Source organism: Neolamprologus brichardi, chromosome 23 (assembly GCF_056152115.1).
Source record: "Neolamprologus brichardi isolate AB-2024 chromosome 23, ASM5615211v1, whole genome shotgun sequence".
In the NCBI taxonomy this organism is placed as follows: domain Eukaryota; kingdom Metazoa; phylum Chordata; class Actinopteri; order Cichliformes; family Cichlidae; genus Neolamprologus; species Neolamprologus brichardi.
Genome location: NC_142125.1, coordinates 16,947,258 through 16,969,817, shown reverse-complemented (window position 1 = coordinate 16,969,817; position 22,560 = coordinate 16,947,258). Strand labels below are relative to the sequence as shown.

The window sequence follows — 22,560 nt, the reverse complement described above, 5'->3', positions numbered from 1 at the left end:
CCAGATTAGTGTAGACGTAGCCTTAGGAAGCTAAAAATACAAAAGACTAAACTATGAAAAACATTAAATCAAAGAAGACAAAACATAAGCACTGGGTCACCAGACCCAGGACCATGACATCCGGCAGCTGTTTTGCTGTGGCTGCATTAGAGATATGCATACAATAGAAATAAGCTCTAAGTTAAAATTCAAATAGAAACAGTAAAATATGATAGTGATCAAAAAAGTCATGAAAAAAGGAATGATATCAAACATCAGCTCAAACAGAGCAATGTATTCAAAATACAGAAGGTTGTTTAATAGGTGCTTTTGCAGGTAATTGTCATTTGTGGACATCAACACATCTGTCTTTGTTTTTGATGCAGCATTTTATAAAATTCAGATCTGAAATCATAACAATGAAACAGCTTAAAAAAATTAGCATCAAAACAAATCTAATGTATATTACCAAAATCCACCAGATTCTACTCCAGGCCCCTTTGTGATAGATTTCATGTTTCATTCAAACTAAAGTGAAACACAGCATATGCAGTGCTATTCAGGCACATTAAAATATTCCTAATAATGGATCCTGGAATAATTGTAGCTTCCATCTTTAAAGGAGTGAAGAGAAAGAAGTTTACAAGGAATCATTTAGAACAGTTTAAAACATCAACTCATTGACTCCATTAACCTTAAAATGCGTAGAGTATTTCTCTAACAAGAGGGCACTCTTTATACTCAACTCAGCACAGACACACTGAGGCACCATGAAAAGACAATAAAAATCCAGGATAAACAGGTTCAGTGAATGTGGTGTTGAAGGTGTGGAGGCGGATCAGAGTGCCAGAAGAGACTCTGTAGAAGGACAAAGTGCCAGCAGGACAGTCCACATACACTGCTACTCTGTTAGAGACAGAGGAGGAGTAGGAAGAGGAGGGGGGGATGGTTGTGGATCTGCAATTGTGGCAGACAAACTGAGGACCACCATCAGTGCAGTGCAGACTCCAGGAATGATCATTGAGTCCAAACCAACAGTCATCATTGTTTCCTTTCCTTCCGATTCTTCTGTAACTCACTGATATAGAAATGTTTCCCTTCCACTCGACCTCCCAGTAACAGCGACCAGTCAGTTCATTACTACATAGCAGCTGAGGCCAAACATCAAATCTGTCTGGATGATCAGGATATGACTGAACCTCCATAATATTATGTGTCACCTTCCTGTTGTTGTCAGATAGTTTGAGGTTTCTATTTACTGTGTTTGTGTCGATTGTGAGTTGACAGGAATCTGATGGAGAGAACAAACACAATCCAACTGCAGTTATGGATCCATTATCTGTTCATTGATTAACACTTTGATGATGACTACTGACATCGGAGATGTAAATCAGTGATGTGACAGTTTGAAGATGTCAGTGTTGTGGTGTGGTGAGAGAGAAGAGAGCACCCAAATGCAGGACTTGCAGGCAGATTGAGGATGTGGATGGTGTTTATCGCAAGGACTGGACGGACAGAACATAAACTGACTGAAACTGAATGACTGGTGGACTGAACTGAACCAGAAAACACACATGCAGATTAGAGGACAAGACAAGTAACTGAGGAAAACTGATTACTTAAATATACTGGATAATGAGTTAAAAATAAATGAGTTTCGGTGGGGGGCCGCGTGACCAGTTGCTAAGATGACTCAATTTGGGTGGATGACCGCATGGACAGCGCGTAAGATGAATCAGTTCGAGTGGGCGACTGTGTGGCCAGTGCCAAAGACAAATCAGTTCAGGTGGGTGGTTGTGTGGCCAGCGGCAGCACCCGCGATGCTCCACTGTGGACCAGCAGAAGTGATGGGACACCTCTAACAGGTGGGAAGGTTGCTGGTGGCATGATTTGGCAAAGCTCTCTAGTGGAGAAAAAGCAGGACCCGCAGGTGGGAAACCTCTGGTGGAGACTTGGCACCGGAACAGGTGGAGGAATTGGCCAGACCCTAGCCGTCCCAACTCGAGAAACAAGTATGGATGCAGGGATGGGTTGAGTGGCTTCCCTCACCTTAGGTGCAGGGACAGGTGCAGGAGCTTGCTGGACACCAGTCACCCAAGCCCGGGGAACAGGTATGGGTGCTGGAGTGGACTGGGTCTCAGCTGTCCTTGCCCTGGGAGCAGGCATGGGAATGGGTGACGGCTGGACGTCAGTTGCCCCTACCCGAGGAACTGGCAAGGGTGCGGTGAAATGCTGAGCGCTATCTGCCCGGGGAGTGGTATAGGGACTGGCTGGGCCCTAACGGCACTGCGAACAGGAACAGGCTGAGAGACAGGTCTTGGGGCTGGGAGACAGGTCTTGGCATGGAGACAGGATGAGAGAAGTGATCGGATCTGGAATTAAGAATGTCCTTTGTGAAGCCTAAAAGGGAAAAACAGTTTTTATGGGTGCCGGGTGGTAATTAATTTTTTTTTGACAGTCCACCATAGGTTGACAATAACCAATCACTGGCTTTTTTAGTAGAAGAAATGGTATTTGGTCTATGGTGAGGAGGAGTCTTTGGCTCATGGTGAAAATGAAGAAAAATGTCTGACTCACTCACCACCAGATATTGCTGCTTGCGAGAGCAGCGGCAGCAGCAGCGGGAGCTTTGCCTCCTCTTGACAGAAACAACAGACCTGCTAAATGATGTAACCTCCATCAGGATGAGATGGGAGGCGGAGCCGCTTTGCCACGACAAAGTGGGAGTGCTAGTGAATGAGGCAGTAGGTGGACGCATGAGGACCGAGCAGCCGGAGATCAGCGGCTGGCGCTTATTTCTCATGGCTAAGGATCGCGTGCAGGTGAGGCAGCAGGTGGAGGACTGCAGTGCCTTCAAGGACTCTCCAGAGCCAGATGAATCCCCTCAAAGACTTGCTCATGTTGGAGCATAAGCTACAGATTAACCCCCAGCTCTATTTCCAGAAAGAAGAATGCTGCCTGCTGCCATTGGTATAATTTGAGGTCCACTGGGTTCATATCATGTCTTCGCAGCACAAGTCTCGTCATTCTGTCAGCATCGTGGTGTGGTGTGGTGAGAGAGAAGAGGGGACCTAAATGCAGGACTCGCTGGCAGATTGGGGATGTAGATGGTGCATATTGTAAGGAATGGATGGACAGAACATAAGCTGACTTAAACTGAACTGGGTAACACACTCGTGGATTAGATTGTGACAAGACAGGGAACTGAGGAGAACTGACGGATTAAATACACTGGATAATGAGGATGATAAGAGACAGGTGAGTACATAGCTGAACTTAATCTAACTAACAATACATAGGAAGTGGAACAGAACATAATGCACACAGAAAGATAACTAAGACAGTAAAACAGGAAACGGGGATAGAAAACTCAATGGTGACAAAGCTAAACTGAAAACACTGGGTCAACAAGCCGGGCACCCTGACAGAAGATGGTTGGATGTGTACTGCTTTGTTTTAATAAATCACATTAAAAACGCACTTACACTTCCTCAGACCTGGTTTTAACCATCGGACTCCAGCAGGCTCCACCCTGGAAGGAGGAGGGGAGGGGAAAAATCATTTGTCATTAAGATTACTTCCAGTCTGAGTTATTGTCTGATTACTGACAACTTAATGAAGACAAACAGAGAATTAGAAAATCATTCATTTTCAAATATATATTCTATTCCATCAAAATATAACAATAAAAATTAAATTGCGACTGTTGTTGGCTAGCATACAATGTTAAAAATAATAAAATGAACAACAGCAGCATCTCTGACTGTGGTAATACAAACCAAAATATGTGAAGAAGGCAGCAAACACTGATCCTTGAATATTTTATTTATATATACAAAGATTTAACAGCACGGTAGCTAACAACACTATACTAAGTGAACTGCTGTGGATGATTAGCAGCAAAGCACATTTTGTTCAACAAAAGTCATTTTCAGCTTAAGCGTAGGTTTTATGTTAACTGTTCTCTACATTCACAGCTGAATCCACAATAAATATGTTCAAGTACTCTCTTCCTGTTCGATCACACTCTTCCCCATACCTGAGAGTCTTAAGTCTCCAGCGTGGATTCTTCAGTCCAGCCGACAACAGCTTTATTCCTGAGGTCCCTGGATGATTGTAGCTCAGGTCCAGCTCTTTCAAATGGGAGGGGTTGGAGGTCAGAGCTGAGGCCAGAAAAGTACAGCCGTCTGCTGTGACCAAACAGCCTGACAGACTGAAAACACACAACACTCCATCTGTGAGCTATGATTTTCTGTTTGTCAGTTACAATAACATCTTTCAATTTCTATCCATTCAATTTCATTTAACTTTATTTATAAGAGACAGTTCCCAATGGACAACAATAGTCACTTCAAGTTGTTAACAGAGTAAGGCAACACACTACAATATTAGCGAGAAAGCTGCGTCCAAGATGCAGCTGTGCACATTGGCATACTCCCCCATGTTGCTTGTCTTGTGTTTTTATGGTGTTATGATGTGATGATATTTGTGTTTTTTATGTGCTGAAGTTTTTTGGCTTCTCCTCATGCCAACTATTTTGGGGATCAGTTGGAGCAGAAATTCTTTTTTTCTCCTGATCTGCCCTTTTGTGTTACACATTACACATTCCTGTCTCCCCAACGTGAAGTTTGTGTATTGTATGTATGGTCAGCAAGGTCGGTCATCTCAGTTGCAGGGGCAACTGCAACCGACAAAGAAACCATCCATCCAATTATATATATATATATATATATATATATATATATATATATATATATATATATAAAATTATTTGATATTTTAGTGGAAATCCCAAAACAAAATCGAAAGTATTTTCAAATCAATATAATAAAACCTTGTCTTCTTTCTTATTATCGTATTAGTTATTATAACCCACTAAACACTGGACATAGGACAGACATGCAGATCCCATTGGGTCCATTCTGGAAATTATACGATGTCCAAACTAGGTCCACAATTTGGACTTCCAACCACAACCCAACCTGAAGGTCAATATGACATTCACCTTTTGAAATTTGGACTTGGCAGGTTTTTATAGGTCATGTGAACATCTATAACAAGTGCAGGGAATATACACAATTAATAACATAACCCGGATTTTAAAAATGCATAAATAGTAAAAAATAAGTATTTATTCAATTTCTTTATTTTATTAAAATTTTATTTTATTTTATGAAAAAGTCAAAATTCATGTAAAATGAGTAAAAACATATGTGCATTGTTTAATATAAGCCAAAAGCCAAGCAACATATTTAAGTTATCTAAGTGATTTATATTTCATCTTTAACCTAAGAAGCAAAAGACTGTGGCAGGTCTGAAAACACCGGGAGTCCGATTTTCTCGCCGGCTCTAGTGGGCCTTGACTTCCCAATCAGCTATCGAGCTGGTGAATAACAGGTGTCTCCGAAAACATCAGAGCAGTTTTGCCAATATGTGATGTCTTGATAAATCGAACAGATATTTGAAGTTTACACAGCTACATTTTCATCTTTCGGCTGAGGACCAGGTGGAGTGCCCAACCCGGGTCAGAGACAAGTTCCTGCCCCAAGTGGAGGAGTTCAAGTATCTTGGGGTATTGTTTATGAGTGATGGGAGAAGGGAGCGGGAAATCGACAGACAGATTAGTGCTGCGGCCGCAGTGGTGCACACGCTGTACCGGTCTGTTGTGGTGAAGAGAGAGCTGAGTGTAAAAGTGAAGTTCTCAATTTATCGGTCGATCTACATCCCTACCCTCACCTATGGTTATGAGCTGTGGGTAGCGACCGAAAGATCAAGATCACGGATACAAGCGGTGGAAATGGGCTTCCTCCGAAGGTTAGCTGGCATCTTCCTTAGAGATAGGGTGAGAAGTTCGGCCAATCAGGAGAAAAAGCAGGACCAGGATCAGTAGAGCCACTGCTCCTTCACATTGAAAGGAGCCAGTTGAGGTGGTTTGGGCATGTGACAAGGATGCCTCCTGGGCGCCTCCTGGGTGAGGTGTTCTGGGCATGGCCCACCGGAGGAGGCCCCGGGGCAGACTCAGGACACGCTGGAGAGATTATATCTCTCGACTGGCCTGGGAATGCCTGGGTGTTCCCCCGCACAAGCTGGAGGAGGTGGCTGGTGAGAGGGAGGTCTGGGCTTCTCTGCTTGGGCTGCTGCCCCCACAACCCAGCCCCGGATAAGCAGAAGAAAATGGATGGATGGATGGATATTCTCATCTGAAAATATCTTAAAAGTTCATTTTGTGACCCAGAAAGAGTAATAATACAGCTAAGTAGCTGACACCATATTCGGAAATTGGAACTGGCTGAGCCGTGCTATGAATTCTGAAATAGGTTGGGCCATGAACCTGACCCATCCTTCAAATCCGGGGAAATGAAGGACGTGTTTGTCAGCGCAAACGCATTTGTTGACGCATTTTTTTGCCCTTTTACTGAAAAGACTTTAGTTTGGAGATCTTATTGGATTGCTACATTCTCAAGTATTAGCATAGGCCTGCAAAGTAGGATGTATTTGTGCCAGCTTTATGTTTAGTTTTTGGGGCAGTAATTGTTTCTATTACCAGTGGTATACACTGTATGTGGGGATTCATTGTACAGTTAGTATATTGCTGTTTTTCGGTTAGCCCGAATATTAAAACATGCCATTTTATTATTTTGGCTAATTAAAGGACTGTTGCTAAGATCTACTTTACATTGTGTATGGTGTAATTTACTGCACTGTTAGTCACTACTGTTGGTAATACTACTTTTACAAATCAGACAAGTAAATTAAAAGTAAGTTAAATTATATAGTACGAAAGTACGCTGAAAAAAGAACCCAGAGCCCACTTACTTAATAGCATTGCGTAAATAAGGCCTAAAATAAGTATAATATTGCTAAAAATATCAAAATTGTTTTCAACAGGCTACATATGAATACAGATTATATATGAACAAATACTATTTATTATGTATTATCCTATTGATTTGTTCAGTACGTATTTTTTATTTTGCCTTTTCCTGCTTTTGTTTGTTGAAATATTAAAGACATAAAGAGATTCAGTAGACGTCAGGTCTTTGGGTCCTTGTGCTGCTAAAAGAGGAAAAGGAACGCAAATTAGCCATGTGATGTAGGTTAAGGGGCTATCTGATTAGTTGAGAGAGTACCCTGACTACCCTGCTGTTTGCATGCTTTGCCTTGCACTGCTGTGGAAAGCTTTTAGAGAAGTGTATGTACTGGATGTAGCCCGGATAGGAATTCCGCAGTAAGTACTTATAATTCCTATGGACTTTTGTCCAAAACTCAAACACAGCAATGGCGGAGAAGAGCAGCTAAAAAGTTTTAAATATTATTGTTTCTGTGACACAAAATAAACTATTAAGATATTTTCAGATGAGAATGTAGCTGTGTAAACCTATAATATCTGCTCGATTTATCAAGACATCACATATTTGCAAAAGTGCTCTGATATTTTTGGAGAGGTCTGTTAGCCCACCAGCTCAATGGCTGACTGGTAGGTCAAGGCTCATTAGAGCTGGCAAGAACAGCGGACTCCCGGCACGTTGCTTGACTGTCTACTAAAAATAAAAATAAAAGCGCTCTAACATCTCACCTGTTTGTTTTTATTCAAGCATACATGTATACTATTTTTCTTAATAGAGAGATTAAGCTTGTCTTTCTGTCATGTCGTGATTGTACTGAACTGTATAAAGCCTATTAGACATTATAAAATAAATCATATGTAATAGCAAATTTTGCCAAACTGCTTAAAATACCTTTTTAAACTCTTTTTTTCTTAAAGAAATCTGCCAGAAATTGCTAGGTGGCAATTTTTTACACCATGTGTAATTTCCATTCCAAATATTAATCACAGTTAAATTGACGGGAGATGGCAGTAAAACTCTGGAGCTGAGATATCACCAGCTACACTGCCGTTCCAATTGTAGAATGATTGCGCTGCGTTCTGGGGAAGTCTGGACTTCCGTCTAATTTTACAAAGTACAGACTAGCAAGAACACGAGTACAGACTTGCATACTTGAGTACTTAGACACCGCCTGTGTTTCCGTCTGTGTTTTCCAGCTGACAAACTGGCCTGTAATGAGTGTGAATGTCAGTGTGCTGGGGGCCTATATGTGAGTATAGCGCATTTAGTATATTTACATAGCGTATTTCTGATAAGATATCAGTGAGTTAACCACTAAGACTTAATATCATTTTAAAGGGTATTCAAAGAGTATATTTCATTTACTGAATGAAACTGTAATATCATTTGAGTTAAAAAGAAATGTGTTTTTTGTACATTGTCTGTCCTACCCCTATGTTCAGTAAATGTTTAGTTTCTGTGCTAAAGAGTGGTCTGGGGTCAATTCTTTTTTTTAATGTTTATGCCGGGGTTTACTGTTAGTATCCCTGATTCCTGTCCATACGAGAACCATTTGTGGTATCTGTGCTATAAAGAACCCAACACCCCAACTAGGAAGTCGAAACTGAGGCAAGTGGGGTTAGACTCAGTATTACGAGTGGGTTGCTACATGTACAAGGACTTCTGACTTTAAACAAGAGCAATAAACTACAAAAAATCTGAGACCAAGTCTATCAAAATGTCCAGCATGGATATACGAAGAATGAAGAGGCACTGCATTGTATATAAAATGAAATATACTTCGGGAAGACTACTACATTTATTGTGGTAACCACACAGGTTTAAAGCTGTTTTGTGGGAGGAGCAAGAGCTGGTCTGGTGTTTTGGGGAAGTCAAACCCATGGTCAGAACTGCTTCAGTAATGCCTACCATGAGTCTTATTTTTACTTAATTGAAAATAATAATCAAAAGAAAAAGTGTCCTATTACAGGCAATCACATATGTATATTTCACATTGACCAATACCTTTTTTTTTTAACTTTTTTTTTTGACAAAAATAGTAAGTCTGAGCAAATATTTAGGAATATGTTGCTAATAATTGTGTAATGAACAATCAATACTGCAAGAACCTTCAGAATACTGTCAGAAATTGGGATTTTATGACTAGTGGACAGAAGTGCCTCTGAAATAAAGACTTCTGTTTTTAAGAAAGACTAAAAATCTCAATTTTAAGAAATGTACCATTATGTTGTGTAAATTAAAATTAAACAGTGAATAAATATCACCAATAACCTCCTATACTGGTTATTTCTATGAAGACATTTCTATAATGTTTCCCAAAATTCTATATCATTAATGCTCATAAGAACCTTAAACATGTCATTTGGAAGTTTTTGTCCTACCAGCATGGAAGGATATTGGTATGTCATAGACACAAAATGGCTATATATATATGTAAGTTCATCAGTTCATAAAGTAATTTTCTAAAAAGAAACGATAACAAAAACAAAACGTGACTATAAAAAATGTTATGACTGTTTTTCAGAGTAGAATCATCCACTCAAAGGTAAATAAAAGGTCACTTAACAATTGCTAAGCTTAGTTTGTGCAACAATATAGATTTTAAATGACAGTGTATGGACATTTTTGAATCCTGACCTGAGAGTTTTAAGTCTACATTGTGGAGTCTCCACTGCGCCAGACAGAACCTTCACGCCTGAATCGTGCACGTTGTTGTTACTCAGGTCCAGCTCTCTCAGACTAGAGGCCCGGGAGCTAAGAAACGAGGACAGAGCTTCATAGCTTCTCTCTGAGAGGTTACAGGCGCTCAGTCTGAAAATTAATTAAGAACACAAATAATATGTTTCATATATTTAATCACTTTTTTTTCAGTAATACTTCAGGAAACCTCATAAGATGCAACAACAAATGGATGGAGTTTAATTGGTTAATTTTGAGAAACAAAATATCTCTTGATCTGACCGCAGACTAGTCAGCTTGCAGTTCAGATTCTGCAGTCCAGCAGAAAGACTGTCAGAGCTTCTCAATGAGAGGTTACAAAGACTCAGTCTGAAAATGAAAACATGAACAATGAAACAACACTGGTTAAACTGTAATCAGGGTTCAGTAAGGAGCTACTTACTACTACATTTAGCGCTATTTACTTGCAATGTGTTTTAAAGAATCCTTATTATCTGAGGTTAAACAGGTTAAAAATATGACAGTTTCATTTAAAAACAACAATTGATAAAGCTGACATTTATGGGCTAAATTTTTAACTGTTTAATTTTGTCAACTGAAAAAAAAGACCAAAAGAAAAAAAATGAATATACTTGATCTGACCTCAGAGTTCTCAGTTTACAATGTGGACTCTCCACTGCTTCAGACAGAAGCTTCACTCCGGAATCCTCCATGCTATTGTTACTCAGGTCCAGCTCTCTCAGGCTTGAGGACTGGGAGGTGAGAACTGAGGACAGAGCTCTACAGCTTCTCTCTGAAAGTTCACAGATGCTCAGCCTACAAAAAAATAAGAAAAAATACAGAAAGATTATATTTATGGCATTTGTTCAACCTAGACAATATAAACTAATATATTGGAGTCCACTAGAAGTTATGGTTAACTAGAAATCTCTTAAGTCATAAAATGAAGGAAACTATTTAAATTTCCTTAAAATCCTAATTACACTTCTGTATTTGCATATAAATAAGTTACAGGCTGTTCAGTGCGCAGGGTCTTTTAGGAGATCCATCTGTGGTGATCTGAATTAGGCTCTCCTGCTCAGACGCTGATGACGAAGTAGGCACGGAGGTGAATGGGTGATGTATCCAATCATTTAACCCGCCCGTCTATGAGAAGTATCAGCATAACTGCGCCACCAGCTCCTGAAGGTGCATGTTACAGTCATGCTTTACACTGTTTGATAATGTGTGCTTCTGTGTTGTTTTTGACCATGCAGTTCTTCCAAAGGTCTAACTTCTTTATCATGGCCACAACTTTATCATAAACAATGAATATGATTGTAGAAACGCCTTGTAATCCGAGAGTGAGTTTGTTCAGATGGGAAAATATATCACAAGATGAGCCAGGCACGTAAGGTACTCTACATCATGCAAATGTTCAGACAGCTCAAAGGGATGGTTACTGAAGAAAACTTTAAGTTCTTCCCTCAGCTCAAAGAAACAGGGCAGCACTGTACCCTCTTGAGAGCAAGCAAACCTCTGTGTGGAGTAATACAGTCTCAGGCTCGCTGCCCATCTCACTGCACAATGCAGGAAATAAGTGGGAGTTCAACAAGTTAACAATTTTTACAGTGGTGTCCAAGACATGTTTCAGACAGACAGGTATTCCCTTTGCAGCAAGCGCCTCTCTGGATGCTGCAGTATACCCAAGAAGCATCTGGCGCTACTGCCTGCACACACAAACCACACCTCTGTGTCTCCCAGTCATGGCCCGTGCACCATCAGTGCAGATGCCAACACATCTGTCCCATACGAGTCCATGTGTGATCATAAATGGTCCAGCTTTTGAAAAATATCTACTGCAGTTGTCCTTTCTTCGAGTGGTTTACAGAACAGCATGTTCTCCTTGACGGTTCCTTCATGAATGTTGTGCAAATATACAAGGAGCCACATCCGTGGACTCATTCAGTTGTATTGCGTAAAATTCACTGTGGTGTATGTGCTGAAGTAGCTGCTGTAAAACATTTTCTGATGTTGCATTGATGAGACAGCATTGTTTGATGATGGAATGGACTGTATTGTCTTTTTTGCCTTTTCCCCCAACATTCTCACTACCATATCTAAAGCAGCAGGGAGAATGCGGTCCTCCACAATAGTGTGGGGTTTGTTGTTTTTAGCCACTCAAAAACTGACCATATAAGATGCTTGTGGTTAGTTTTTATTCATAAGATCTGGCACTCGAATGCAGCTTTTAATTGTTGAAAGTGATTTTAGCTGTCGCTCAAAATATTCTCATGGTTTATTTTTCAAATGGGGATGATTTGTCTCTAAATGTCTGTGCAATACTGAAGGTTTCATTGCGTTGTGAAACAATACTTGCACAATTATCACATTATGGCTGGGGAAATCCACAGTATTTATACATGTGAACATCAGTGAAATATAATTGTCATCATATTTGCGCTTCTTTGTGTTACAGTCAGAGGTGACATGCTTTCTCCCACTTTGAGGCTCCACATCAGACCCTTCATTACTTTCCACATGACTGTCTCCTTCTATGCTAGATACTTGGCTAGTAACCACAGATACATCTGTGCTGGCATCCCAATCTGACAAACACATTGTTGAACAATCACCTGCGCGGTCACTGGCAAATGCATCTTCAGATATGAGCTGATTGGTGGTACTGGCCGCTGTTTCGGTGGCAGAGCATTTTTTTCTGGTTAACCATTTGTCCATTTCTTCAACAGTGCAACTTCAACAGTCAGGCGTCAGTCAATTGGGGAAGTATTTATGTATTTTGTATGTATTTTGTCAGGGCAGTTGTTTTGCTAAACACCAGAGGGTGGTATATACACATGTATGTAATAGCCACATTAAACTGTATTAGTGCAAATTTAGGCTTTTTGAATTGGTAATTACCCCGTCCCACGTATCACCTACAGCCTCTCCCATACCCCCGAGGGTAGGCGTACCCTAGTTTGGAAGCCAGCGCAATAAAGAATAATAATATAGAAAAAAGTTAACTCCCATATTGAACTGAGCAGTGCTCTAATGCAGAGAAATTACTTTAGAACACCAGAGATGAAATGAATGATAACTGAAGAGTAAACAGTAACAGAACACCGGACTGGTCCATGAGTTTTTGGTACAAAGAAAACAGTTCTGGAAGGTACTTTGATAAGTGATAAACCCACAGATGTCTCAGAAATGCTGATAATTTCTGCTGCTCTGACAATTCAAAAGGATCATATACTTGCAGATGATCATTCATTTCAATTTTTTTAAGGTTTTTTAATGGATCAGCACCCATCACGATGTTTATATTTCTTAAATTGTTCACTTGATTGTTTTTTTGTTAAGTAGAATCAATATTTCAAAAATAAAAGGATGAGTACATTTTTACTTACAGAGCTTTGTTGGAGGCTTTGATCACCGGTAGGAGTTTTAGAAGAGCCTCCTCTGAAGCAGAGTATTTCTTCAGGTCAAACACATCCAGATCTTTTTCTGATGACAGTAAAATGAAGACCAGAGCTGACCACTGAGCAGGAGAAAGTTTCTCCGTGGAGAGACTTCCTGATGTCAGGCACTGTTGGATCTCCTCCACTAGAGAACAATCATTCAGTTCATTCAGACAGTGGAACAGATTGATGCTTTTCTCTGCAGACAGATTCTCACTGAGCTTCTTCTTAATGTACTGGACTGTTTCCTGACTGCTCTGTGAGTTTCTTCCTGTCTGTGTGAGCATTCCTCGTAGGAGAATCTGACTGTTCTGTAGGGAAAGACCCAGAAGGAAGCGGAGGAACAAGTCCAGGTGTCCATTTGGACTCTGTAAGGCCTTGTCCACAGCACTCTGGTGGAAGTGCTTAAGTGTAGATTGTCCCGTTTCAGACTTCTGGGAGGTTGTTTGTTCTTCCAGCAGATTAATTCCAGAGTTGATGAAGGTCAGATGGACATGAAAAGCAGCCAGAAACTCCTGAACACTCAGATGGATGAAGCAGAACACCTTGTCCTGGTACAGTCCACTCTCCTCTTTAAAGATCTGTGTGAACACTCCTGAGTACACTGAGGCTGCTCTGATATCGATGCCACACTCTGTCAGGTCTGATTCATAGAAGATCAGGTTTCCTTTCTGCAACTGATCAAAAGCCAGTTTTGCCAGAGAATCAATCATCTTCCTGCTCTCTGGACTCCAGTGTGGATCTGTCTCAGCTCCTTCATCATACTTGACCTTCTTCACTTTGGCTTGAACCACCAGGAAGTGGATGTACATTTCAGTCAGGGTCTTGGGCAGCTGTCCTCCCCTTCTGGTTTTCAGCACATCCTCCAGAACTGTAGCAGTGATCCAGCAGAAAACTGGGATGTGGCACATGATGTGGAGACTTCGTGATGTCTTGATGTGGGACATGATCCTGCTGGCCTGCTCCTCATCTCTGAATCTCTTCCTGAAGTACTCCTCCTTCTGTGGGTCAGTGAATCCTCTGACCTCTGTTACCATGGAAACACAGTCAGGAGGGATTTGATTAGCTGCTGCAGGTCGTGTGGTTATCCAGAGGCGAGCAGAGGGAAGCAGTTTCCCCCTGATGAGATTTATCAGTAGCACATCCACTGAGGTGGACTTTCTAGGGTCAGTCAGGATTGTAGTTTTGTGGAAGTCCAGAGGAAGTCGACACTCATCCAGACCATCAAAGATGAACACAACCTGGAGGTCTTCAATGCTGCTGATTCCTCCTTCTTTGGTTTCAGTAAAGAAGTGATGAACAAGTTCCACCAAGCTGAACTTTTCCTCTTTCAGCACATTCAGCTCTCTGAAAGTGAATGGAAATATGAGCTGGATGTCCTGGTTGGCTTTGTCTTCAGCCCAGTCCAGAGTGAACTTCTGTGTTAATACTGTTTTCCCAATGCCAGCCACTCCATTTGTCAGCACTGTTCTGATTGGTTCATCTCTTCCAGGTGAATCTTTAAACATGTCTTCTTGTCTGACTCTGGTTTCTGGTCTATCTGATTTCCTGGATGCGGTTTCAATCTGTCTGACCTCATGTTCATCACTGATCTCTGCAGTCCCTCCCTCTGTGATGTAGAGCTTTGTGTAGATCTTATTCAGAAGGGTTGGGTTTCCTGCTTTAGCGATCCCCTCAAACACACACTGGAACTTCTTCTTCAACTTAGATTTAAGCCGAGGCTGACAACTTTGAAGAGCCTCTAAATAAATCATTAAAATAGCAAGAAAAAAACAGTCTGTTTATTTCTTTGTCTTCTTTTTTTGTTTTGCATTTTTACATATTTTTTCTTCAAATGTACTTAGATCTCAAATTACAATACTGAAGAAATCTTATCAAGTATAAGTGCACCATCCTGCTATTAAAGTGAAGAGAAAATTGTTTCAGTTACATTAGTACTAAACCAAAAAGCTTGGATGCCGGACATTATTTACATTCTAATGTTTATTCATATTTCTTGTAGTTTTTTTCACTTCAGGGTATCTGCCTGGAGGAGAGACAGCAGGTAGTATTTTGCCTGTTACCAGCATGATGAGGAAGTGGGAGAGAACCAAACAGCTGCTGACGTTGTTTATATTCAACAGTGAATGATTTAGTCTATCTTCTTGGACATAAGCAGATGGATATTAGCCATCACATAACAATCATATATTTACCAGCATTCCCTTTAACAAGTTTTAGATCATTTTATTATATTATCAAATCTGTGTCTTTTAGTGACTGTACACAGGGTACACGCATGGTGACGACTGATCACTCATACCAACATTTACCATCTTTGTGTATGGTTTTAAACAAGCTTCTGTGATGAAGGACGGGCAAAGATATCACTTTGGCAAAGGTGAAGAGGTGCCTTTTTCTTCAAATCTTTTCCACTTTCTTTTTGATCAAGTGTGTACTTCCACTGACATTTTAACGAATGGTCTCAAAGAGTTACTTAAATTACTTTTCCTCTTGTTTGGATTGTTGGGTTATTTGTGCTTCTTCAATCTTGATGTCATGAAAAATACATCTGGCTTCATTCACTGAGTGATGCTCAGCTTGAGATACAACAAATCATCACCAAACCAAAGAAGCTCCTGTTCTGTTATAATTTAAATAAATGGAACTTCTGTGCAGTCACACTAAGGGTTTGTGTGACTGCACAATGGGAACATTTACAAACTAAACAGGTTTTCAACTCTGGACTTCTCCAAATTTTGTCACTAAAAATACCACTGAACTTTCATGCTGTCTTTCAACTGCTACCTACACTGTTTAAAATAAACATCTGAGGGAAATTCAATATTTCACATTAAATTCCTGCCATAAACTCGAAAAGGGACTATGCATACTGTGACTCTTAGAAGACTGGAATATTTTTCCTTCATGGGTTTCTGAAGCACTCAAGAAGTCACACAAGTGACACTATTTTTTTTTTTTAAAGCAATTAGTTTTTCACGGTTTTAACAACTAAACAGGCTAGTTTTAACAACTAAAAAAACTAGTGTCATACAAGTGACACTATTTTTTTTTAAGGCAATTAGTTTTCACGGTTTTAACAACCAAATAAGATTACTGTTCACATAAATAGAGCTAAGAAAAATCTATGTTAAAAAAATAATTCTGAGCAGTCTATTTTAAGTTAAACGCTTATGTGATATAATTTCTCTCAAGTGTAATACTTTAGTTCACTACTCTGTAAGTACAACACACTTAAAATCCTTGGTTAGTACAAGATACTTCTTATTCCACCTCATTACTTTTCAGGGAGTTGTTTTCAGCATGTCTCTAAGAGATTTTTTTTTATTCTCCAGTAGTTTGTAGTTTGTACATGTGATGATTGTGGTCACAGTGGTCTTGCAGGCAAGGATTTAAGAGGTAATTGCAGGGTTTATTCTGCTACCAATACATCTTCTAATGATCTTCACTCCTTCATGGACGTTTGGGAAAGGGCTTTTTTTTTTCCATTGTGAGCAGCCCTTTAATAAATCTAAATGTATGTTGTGGAATGAAGTTCCCGCTTTCTGCTTTTCGTTATATTAAATTCTGAGGTTTTAAACTTCACATCTCAACAAACTACAGAGAAAAGTGGACTCACCTTGTTGAGCAGATGGATCAGAGTATAAACGCAGCTGAGAGAAAAGGGAGAGATCTATAGTCTGAAGATGTCTGACCATTATCCTGCTGGCTTTGTCCCCTTTCTTCCTCACTGTATCAATGAAGCAACGTGCCTTATCTGCTCTGACTGGGTTCCCTTCCAGTATTGATTCTTTCTCCAATTCATTTAAGACACCGTCACTTACAAGGGCCTCAAGGAGCTGTTTAAGGATTTCTGTTGACACCCTCCAAACAAAAGCTGACCGCACCCTGGCAAGCTCCTCTTCTACAAGAAGAAGGAAGAGACATAAACATGTATCCCCCTCAAACATTGATGCCAAGGGGATCATTTTGAGTAAAGCTGCTTTCTTTTCCAAGCCCCTTAGACTGAAATTGTCATGTTATGAAAATGTGCCAAAGAAAGATTAAGACATGTTGCAACAGATTTGAATTCGTGACCATTTTTAAAGACAGTATATAGATAACTATGTGCAAGTGCTCTGACATTTTTTTCCCCAATGAGCATTACAAACAGGCAAAGTATAGTGCCTCGTCTCTTTACATCCATACAGCTCATCAGACAAACCATTGGTCTCCTACCTGCTGTAGAAGCTGCTTTAGTTGGTGGTTCTTCTACAGGTTCTTTCATCATCTTTCTATGAAAACATGAGAAGATGATTTTAACAGAAGAAACTGTGAACACAGTCATGTGTCACATTAATTTATTTATATTAAGGTTTTAGTGCCACATATATCCAAAACTGACCTGTTTGAAATAAAACATCAATGACATGTGAATGTGGTGGTAACCACATGATAATAAGGTAATAATGGTTGATGTTTTTACTTTTTCAGGTATTAGATCAGTGTAATAATAAAAAAAATCTGACCTTATAAACCACAAATGCATCCTTATCCTTATCCTTATGCTGTCAGTCTTCAGTTTTATACCCAAACTGGGCATAGGAGTGTGATCCTCCTACAGTAATATATATATATATATATATATATATATATATATATATATATATATATATATATATATATATATATATAAATTAAGAATATTTAGCCAAAAGTTTATTAACTTTGCTGCAATTCTGAGCAAGCATCAGCGCGGTGACATACACTGTCCTTTAGTGCTGGAGCAGCAGGAATACCAGTTAATTTGAAATCTCTTTGTCTCTCTAAAACAAAGTGACAGCAGACTGAGTCAAAGAAACACCAAGGATCAGCAGAGTTAACGTGTTGGAGAATTGGACGTCCCAGTTTATTCAAATGCAGCTGCAATCAGAGAAACAGATGCAGAGACAGAGAAACAACATGTGACTGAACAAGAGTTCAGCCTTCTGGTTCAAACTCTGTACAGACACAAGAGACAGCAGCATCAAGTGATGATTTCAATGACCTTGTTCCTGTTAAACACAGTTACAGTTTTAACAGGATGTTTTACTGAAGTTGTTTGAAAACACATGTTTGCTATTATTACTATTACCTGGTTAGTACTTTTTTTCTGTGTTGTGTGTTGTAGTACAATCTGAACTTTTATTTGGGTCCAAAAATGTTGGACAGAAAGCAGAATCTCATCTAAACCAGATGTGCAAACCTACAGAGCCGAGAGCAAAGGTGTTTTTGCACATCTGCCTGTGTTAGAAGAGGAACTAGTTTCTCGTTTCATTGAGTTCATCAACTTCATGTTGTTACAGTCATGTGACTGTTACTGGCTCAGAGAGCTGATGAAGAGTGGATGAAAACTGAAGTGGGTTCCTTCTGACCTCCTGAAAAGATGTCTTTTCTTCTTTTTGTGTTCTGGTACTTTCTCAGCTCCAGAGGCATAGCATGCAAGTGGATGAAAAGTTACCTGGATGACAGATATCAATATGTCGAAATCAATAATGTAAAATCTAATCAGTTGAAGGTAACTTGCGGTGTTCTCAGGGCTCTGTGCTGGGCCCTAAATTATCCATATCATATATAAGTGACACATGTAGTGTTTCCAAACTGTTAAAATGTGTATTGTTTGTTGATGATACCACTTTGTATTTTGTTTGTCTTTGTTTCGAGCCCTATGTACATGAGCTGCATGCTAAAAGATCTTTTGTTAAAAGGGTTAGTGTAAAGCAGCGGTCCCCAACCCTCGGACCGGTACCGGTCCGTGAGTCGTTTGGTACCGGGCCGCGAGAGTTGAGGCTCAGGTCTGAAATGTATGGTTTTCAGGGTTTTTAATCGGTTTTTAGTGTTATTTTGTTATCGTTTTTATCGTTAACTCCATTTTCCTGGGTCTTTTCACGTGTGTTATGAATAAATCTTCTTTTTTTCGGTACCGGTACTAGTTTTATTTTGTTGTATTTATCCGCGACACCTTAAAGGCCGGTCCGTGAAAATATTGTCAGGCATAAACCGGTCTGTGGCGCAAAAAAGGTTGGGGACCGCTGGTGTAAGGCATATGCTTCAGCCAATACCTTTTGATTAGCCTTGTCTCATGCTTTCTTGCTTTGTGGCAATCTTTATTTTGTATTCACTGGGATATTTGAATGCTAATCAATAAATCAATCAATAAAAAATAATGACCGTGTTACTGTTACAGTTACAGTTTTAACAGGATGTTTTTTGTATTTGATTTATTGCACTGTAAAGGCTGAATCCTCTGAAATTAGCAGGCAAGACAAAGACTGATGGTCAGAGCTGTCACACTGATTTTAAAGTAGCATATCAGAAAAGGTTCCACCTTAACAGCTACAGGTAGCTGCCGTTTACATGTTATAGAAGAAAAACTGAACTGAACATACCTGTCCTTGATATTAGAATAATCCATCAGTCTATTTTAGTGCTTCTGCTCTGTTACACTGCATTACATTGTTTCTACAAATTACATTTCCTGTGTGTTGAATTAAAATCAAATTAAAAGCACAAATCACAGTGTCAATTCTTAAATAGATTTTAATTGCAGAACATCAGGAGCAGGAAGTGTGTTTTTTACTGTGAAGACAAACCAAGTGTAAATGTGTGTGTTGGTGAGCTCACAGCCAGTGCGTGTGTTCCTCTTTTCTCTCAGCGGCCTCAGAAATGCTTACTCTGCTGTGCATCACTTATTTTCAAATAATAACGTTGTTAAACCACTTTCATAGTAAATATGGATTCACATAGAGATAAAATGACATCATGAGAGAGTTTTTACCACCCTGTCCATCAAAAAGACGATAAGGAGAAAGTGTGAGGAGACCTCTGGGCAGTGTTGGGAAGGTTACTTTTAAAATGTATTCCATTACAGAATACAGAATACATGCCCCAAAATGTATTCTGTAACGTATTCCGTTACGTTACTCAATGAGAGTAACGTATTCTGAATACTTTGGATTACTTAATATATTATCATGCTGTTTACAACTACATGAATGTACTATTGCTGTGATTTATTACTGTTACTGAAGGTCCGCGGCTCCGAACCGTAGTAAAGGGACCTCTGGCTAAGACGTTGGGTTCGTGTCAGGCTCGTAGCCGAAAACTAGCTTTACTTTGTTGTCTGGGTCAACTTTGCTAGCGAGAGACAGAGAGAGGCGTTGAAAGGCTGCTCCAACGGAACTTATTGTTTCGGAGGAAAACACGAACACGGTGTACAGTCGAGTCTTAATAGCTTACTTACAACTGGGCTCGTCAGGCACTCTTCTTGGCTGCAGTGGTTATTATTATATTTACATGCTTCCAGCTCCCGTTTTTGCTCGATGACAGCTCGTACTTTTCCTTTTTCTCCCTCCCTCGCTCACAGACACATAACAGGTATGGCAGTCCATTCTCCCTGCAGCACGGACTACACTGCCCATGATGCTACATTCTTTAGAGCTATACCGGTGTTGTGCCAAAAACTGATTTCCAATGTTTCCGTGTATTTTTTATGTGTAATATCTTTATGTATGTTGGCAAATAGACTTCGGTGAACAGCGTTTACAAAGGGGTTATATATAGAATTAAAAGATTATCTGTTTTTTCAAGTATCTTTATAACTCTGTGTTATTGTACTCACATTATAACCAATCTGGTCCTTTATCCCCACTTAAAATATTTTTACAGAACTATTATAATATTTGCTGCCATTTCTGCTGTCCTCCTGGCCAACTTACTCTTACAAAAGACATTTTTAATGTTAATGAAATTTTTTTAACTGCATAAATAAAGGTTCTATAAAAGTCGCTGCCAAAAACTGATTGCGGCTTCTACCTTGTTACACGAATGTTGTTTGTGGCTCAAGATGACTTTGTGTCATCCATGAGGGATGCATTTGACATATGTTTCACATATTATAGGCCAACAAGTTACTTATAGCAGTTTAAATACGAGCAATCAGTTTTTGGCAAATACCGGAAATCAGTTTTTGGCAGACAATCACTTTTTGGCACAACGCCGGTAGCATTCTGCCTATTAGCTTAGCACAACAACAACAAAAAGGCCTCTCTCATCCAGGAAACACGCAGAGAGAGAGCGTTGCCCTATAACCATGGCAACCGTAACGCTGCCACCTGGAACAACAGACCGTAGCTGTCAAACAAAACCCAAACAGTCCTGACCCGCCACAATATGAAACAGGAAAGTACCGCCGTGTAATCCATTTATTTCAACAAAGTAACTGTATTCTAAATACCACCTTTTTAAACGGTAACTGTAACGGAATACAGTTACTCATATTTTGTATTTTAAATACGTAACGGCGGTACATGTATTCCGTTACTCCCCAACACTGGCTCTGGGTTGAAGTGAGTGCATCAGTGAAAAAGGTGAAATACTCAAACAAAGCAGAAGAACTTAACGCTTTATTGACCAATGGCCAGCCGACGGGCCCATTTCACAAGCAGTCTTTAAACGACTGTAACTCTTCATTTATGCTAGAGAAAGCTAGGTTTCAAAAAGAAGAGAAGCTGCGTATTACGGTAGCACAAAGCGTTCACAAGCTACAGCTGTCTGAACACAGAAGTGTTCTTTTGTATACTTCATCTGTTTGTATGTTGTACACTCATTGTGTGTTCAATAAAGTTCATTTAAAAAAAATCTAAACACAGAAGGAAAACTCAACTCCGCCTAGATTTTACCATGTGTGCTTCGCACTACCGTAACTCATTGACCATTTGAGCTAGGGAAAAAAATTCACATGGTTACTGACGAGAAGAGAGACTGCGTTTTACGGGGATATTTGGTGTATTACGGTAGCACAAAGCGTTCACAAGCTACAGCTGACCGGAAAAAACAAAACGTCAACACCGCTTAGTGGTGCGCTTCGCACTAATGTAACTCTTCGACTATTTAGGCTAGAGGGACATTTCAAATGGTTACTGAAAGACGACAAGATGGGCTTAACGAAACGTTATGGTGCATCATTAGAAAGCAAGAGCAACGACGGTCAATAAAGGAGAGCAGAGAAGAAATGTGCTGAAGAAACTTTCAGTGCTTTAAGTTACAGAAGCAGGTCAAACTTTTAAAGAACAAACTGCCTCTAATGTCTTAGAGAAAAGATGAATTCAAACCTGCTGCTGGTCTGGTTCCACTCTGCCTCGTTGGTCCAGCTGTGAGTCTGGCAGATCTGTGCTGTTTGTGCTGAAGACGGTCGTCTGACACGGAGATCAGCAAAGAGAAGCGAAACAGGAAGAGCAGGAAGGGAGGTGCTTGTGGGGAACTAGGGATTACGCAATATCAGAAATTCTCAAGTTTGCAATTTAGAAACATGTAAAAATGTTTGTTGGAGGCTTTCTGTCCTGTTACTGAGCGAAGCATTAAAATTATGTTTCTATTGTAGTTTCTGTTGTAGTGACACTTTAAACTGGTTTGACTACAGATCAAAGAAACACTCAAGTGTGTTAGTGAAAGTTGTTTTTAGCTGACCTTGAGGTTAAGGTTACTTTGTTTATACCCATAGGTAAATTTGCTTTGCAGAAAAATGATAGCATTTGGCATCCCTTCACAAACACACATTCCTAGTTAAAACCTCACAAAAAACACATATATAGTAC

At 39.8% G+C, this 22,560-nt stretch overlaps 1 protein-coding gene across 2 annotated transcripts; it reads right to left on the bottom strand.

Annotated features, from left to right (window-relative positions):
* Window positions 1-276: 276 nt before the first annotated feature.
* LOC118455019 (NLR family CARD domain-containing protein 3-like) lies at window positions 277-22,352 on the bottom strand. 2 transcript variants are annotated; one of them, XM_087836002.1, is made up of 10 exons: window positions 22,078-22,352; window positions 17,165-17,220; window positions 16,566-16,850; window positions 12,896-14,687; window positions 10,149-10,322; window positions 9,789-9,875; window positions 9,465-9,638; window positions 4,019-4,192; window positions 3,465-3,511; window positions 277-1,270 (listed from the first exon to the last, which is right to left on the bottom strand). In XM_087836002.1, the coding sequence occupies exons 2-10, from the start codon at window positions 17,214-17,216 to the stop codon at window positions 726-728; spliced, it is 3,330 nt and encodes a 1,109-aa protein (XP_087692128.1). In that variant the 5' UTR covers window positions 17,217-17,220; window positions 22,078-22,352; the 3' UTR covers window positions 277-725. The 2 variants fall into 2 exon arrangements, with proteins under 2 accessions (XP_087692128.1, XP_087692127.1); XM_087836001.1 differs by lacking the exon at window positions 22,078-22,352 and having other exon boundaries at window positions 17,165-17,392.
* Window positions 22,353-22,560: the final 208 nt, after the last annotated feature.

Coding starts and splice junctions, on each gene's coding strand:
- LOC118455019 (XM_087836001.1), bottom strand. CDS start 17,273: ATGACTGTGTTCACAGTTTCTTCTGTTAAAATCATCTTCTCATGTTTT. Junction 10,323..12,895: donor AAAGCCTCCAACAAAGCTCT/GTAAGTAAAAAT, acceptor ATTTTTTTGTAG/GCTGAGCATCTGTGAACTTT. Junction 3,512..4,018: donor TGGAGACTTAAGACTCTCAG/GTATGGGGAAGA, acceptor TCCTCCTTCCAG/GGTGGAGCCTGCTGGAGTCC.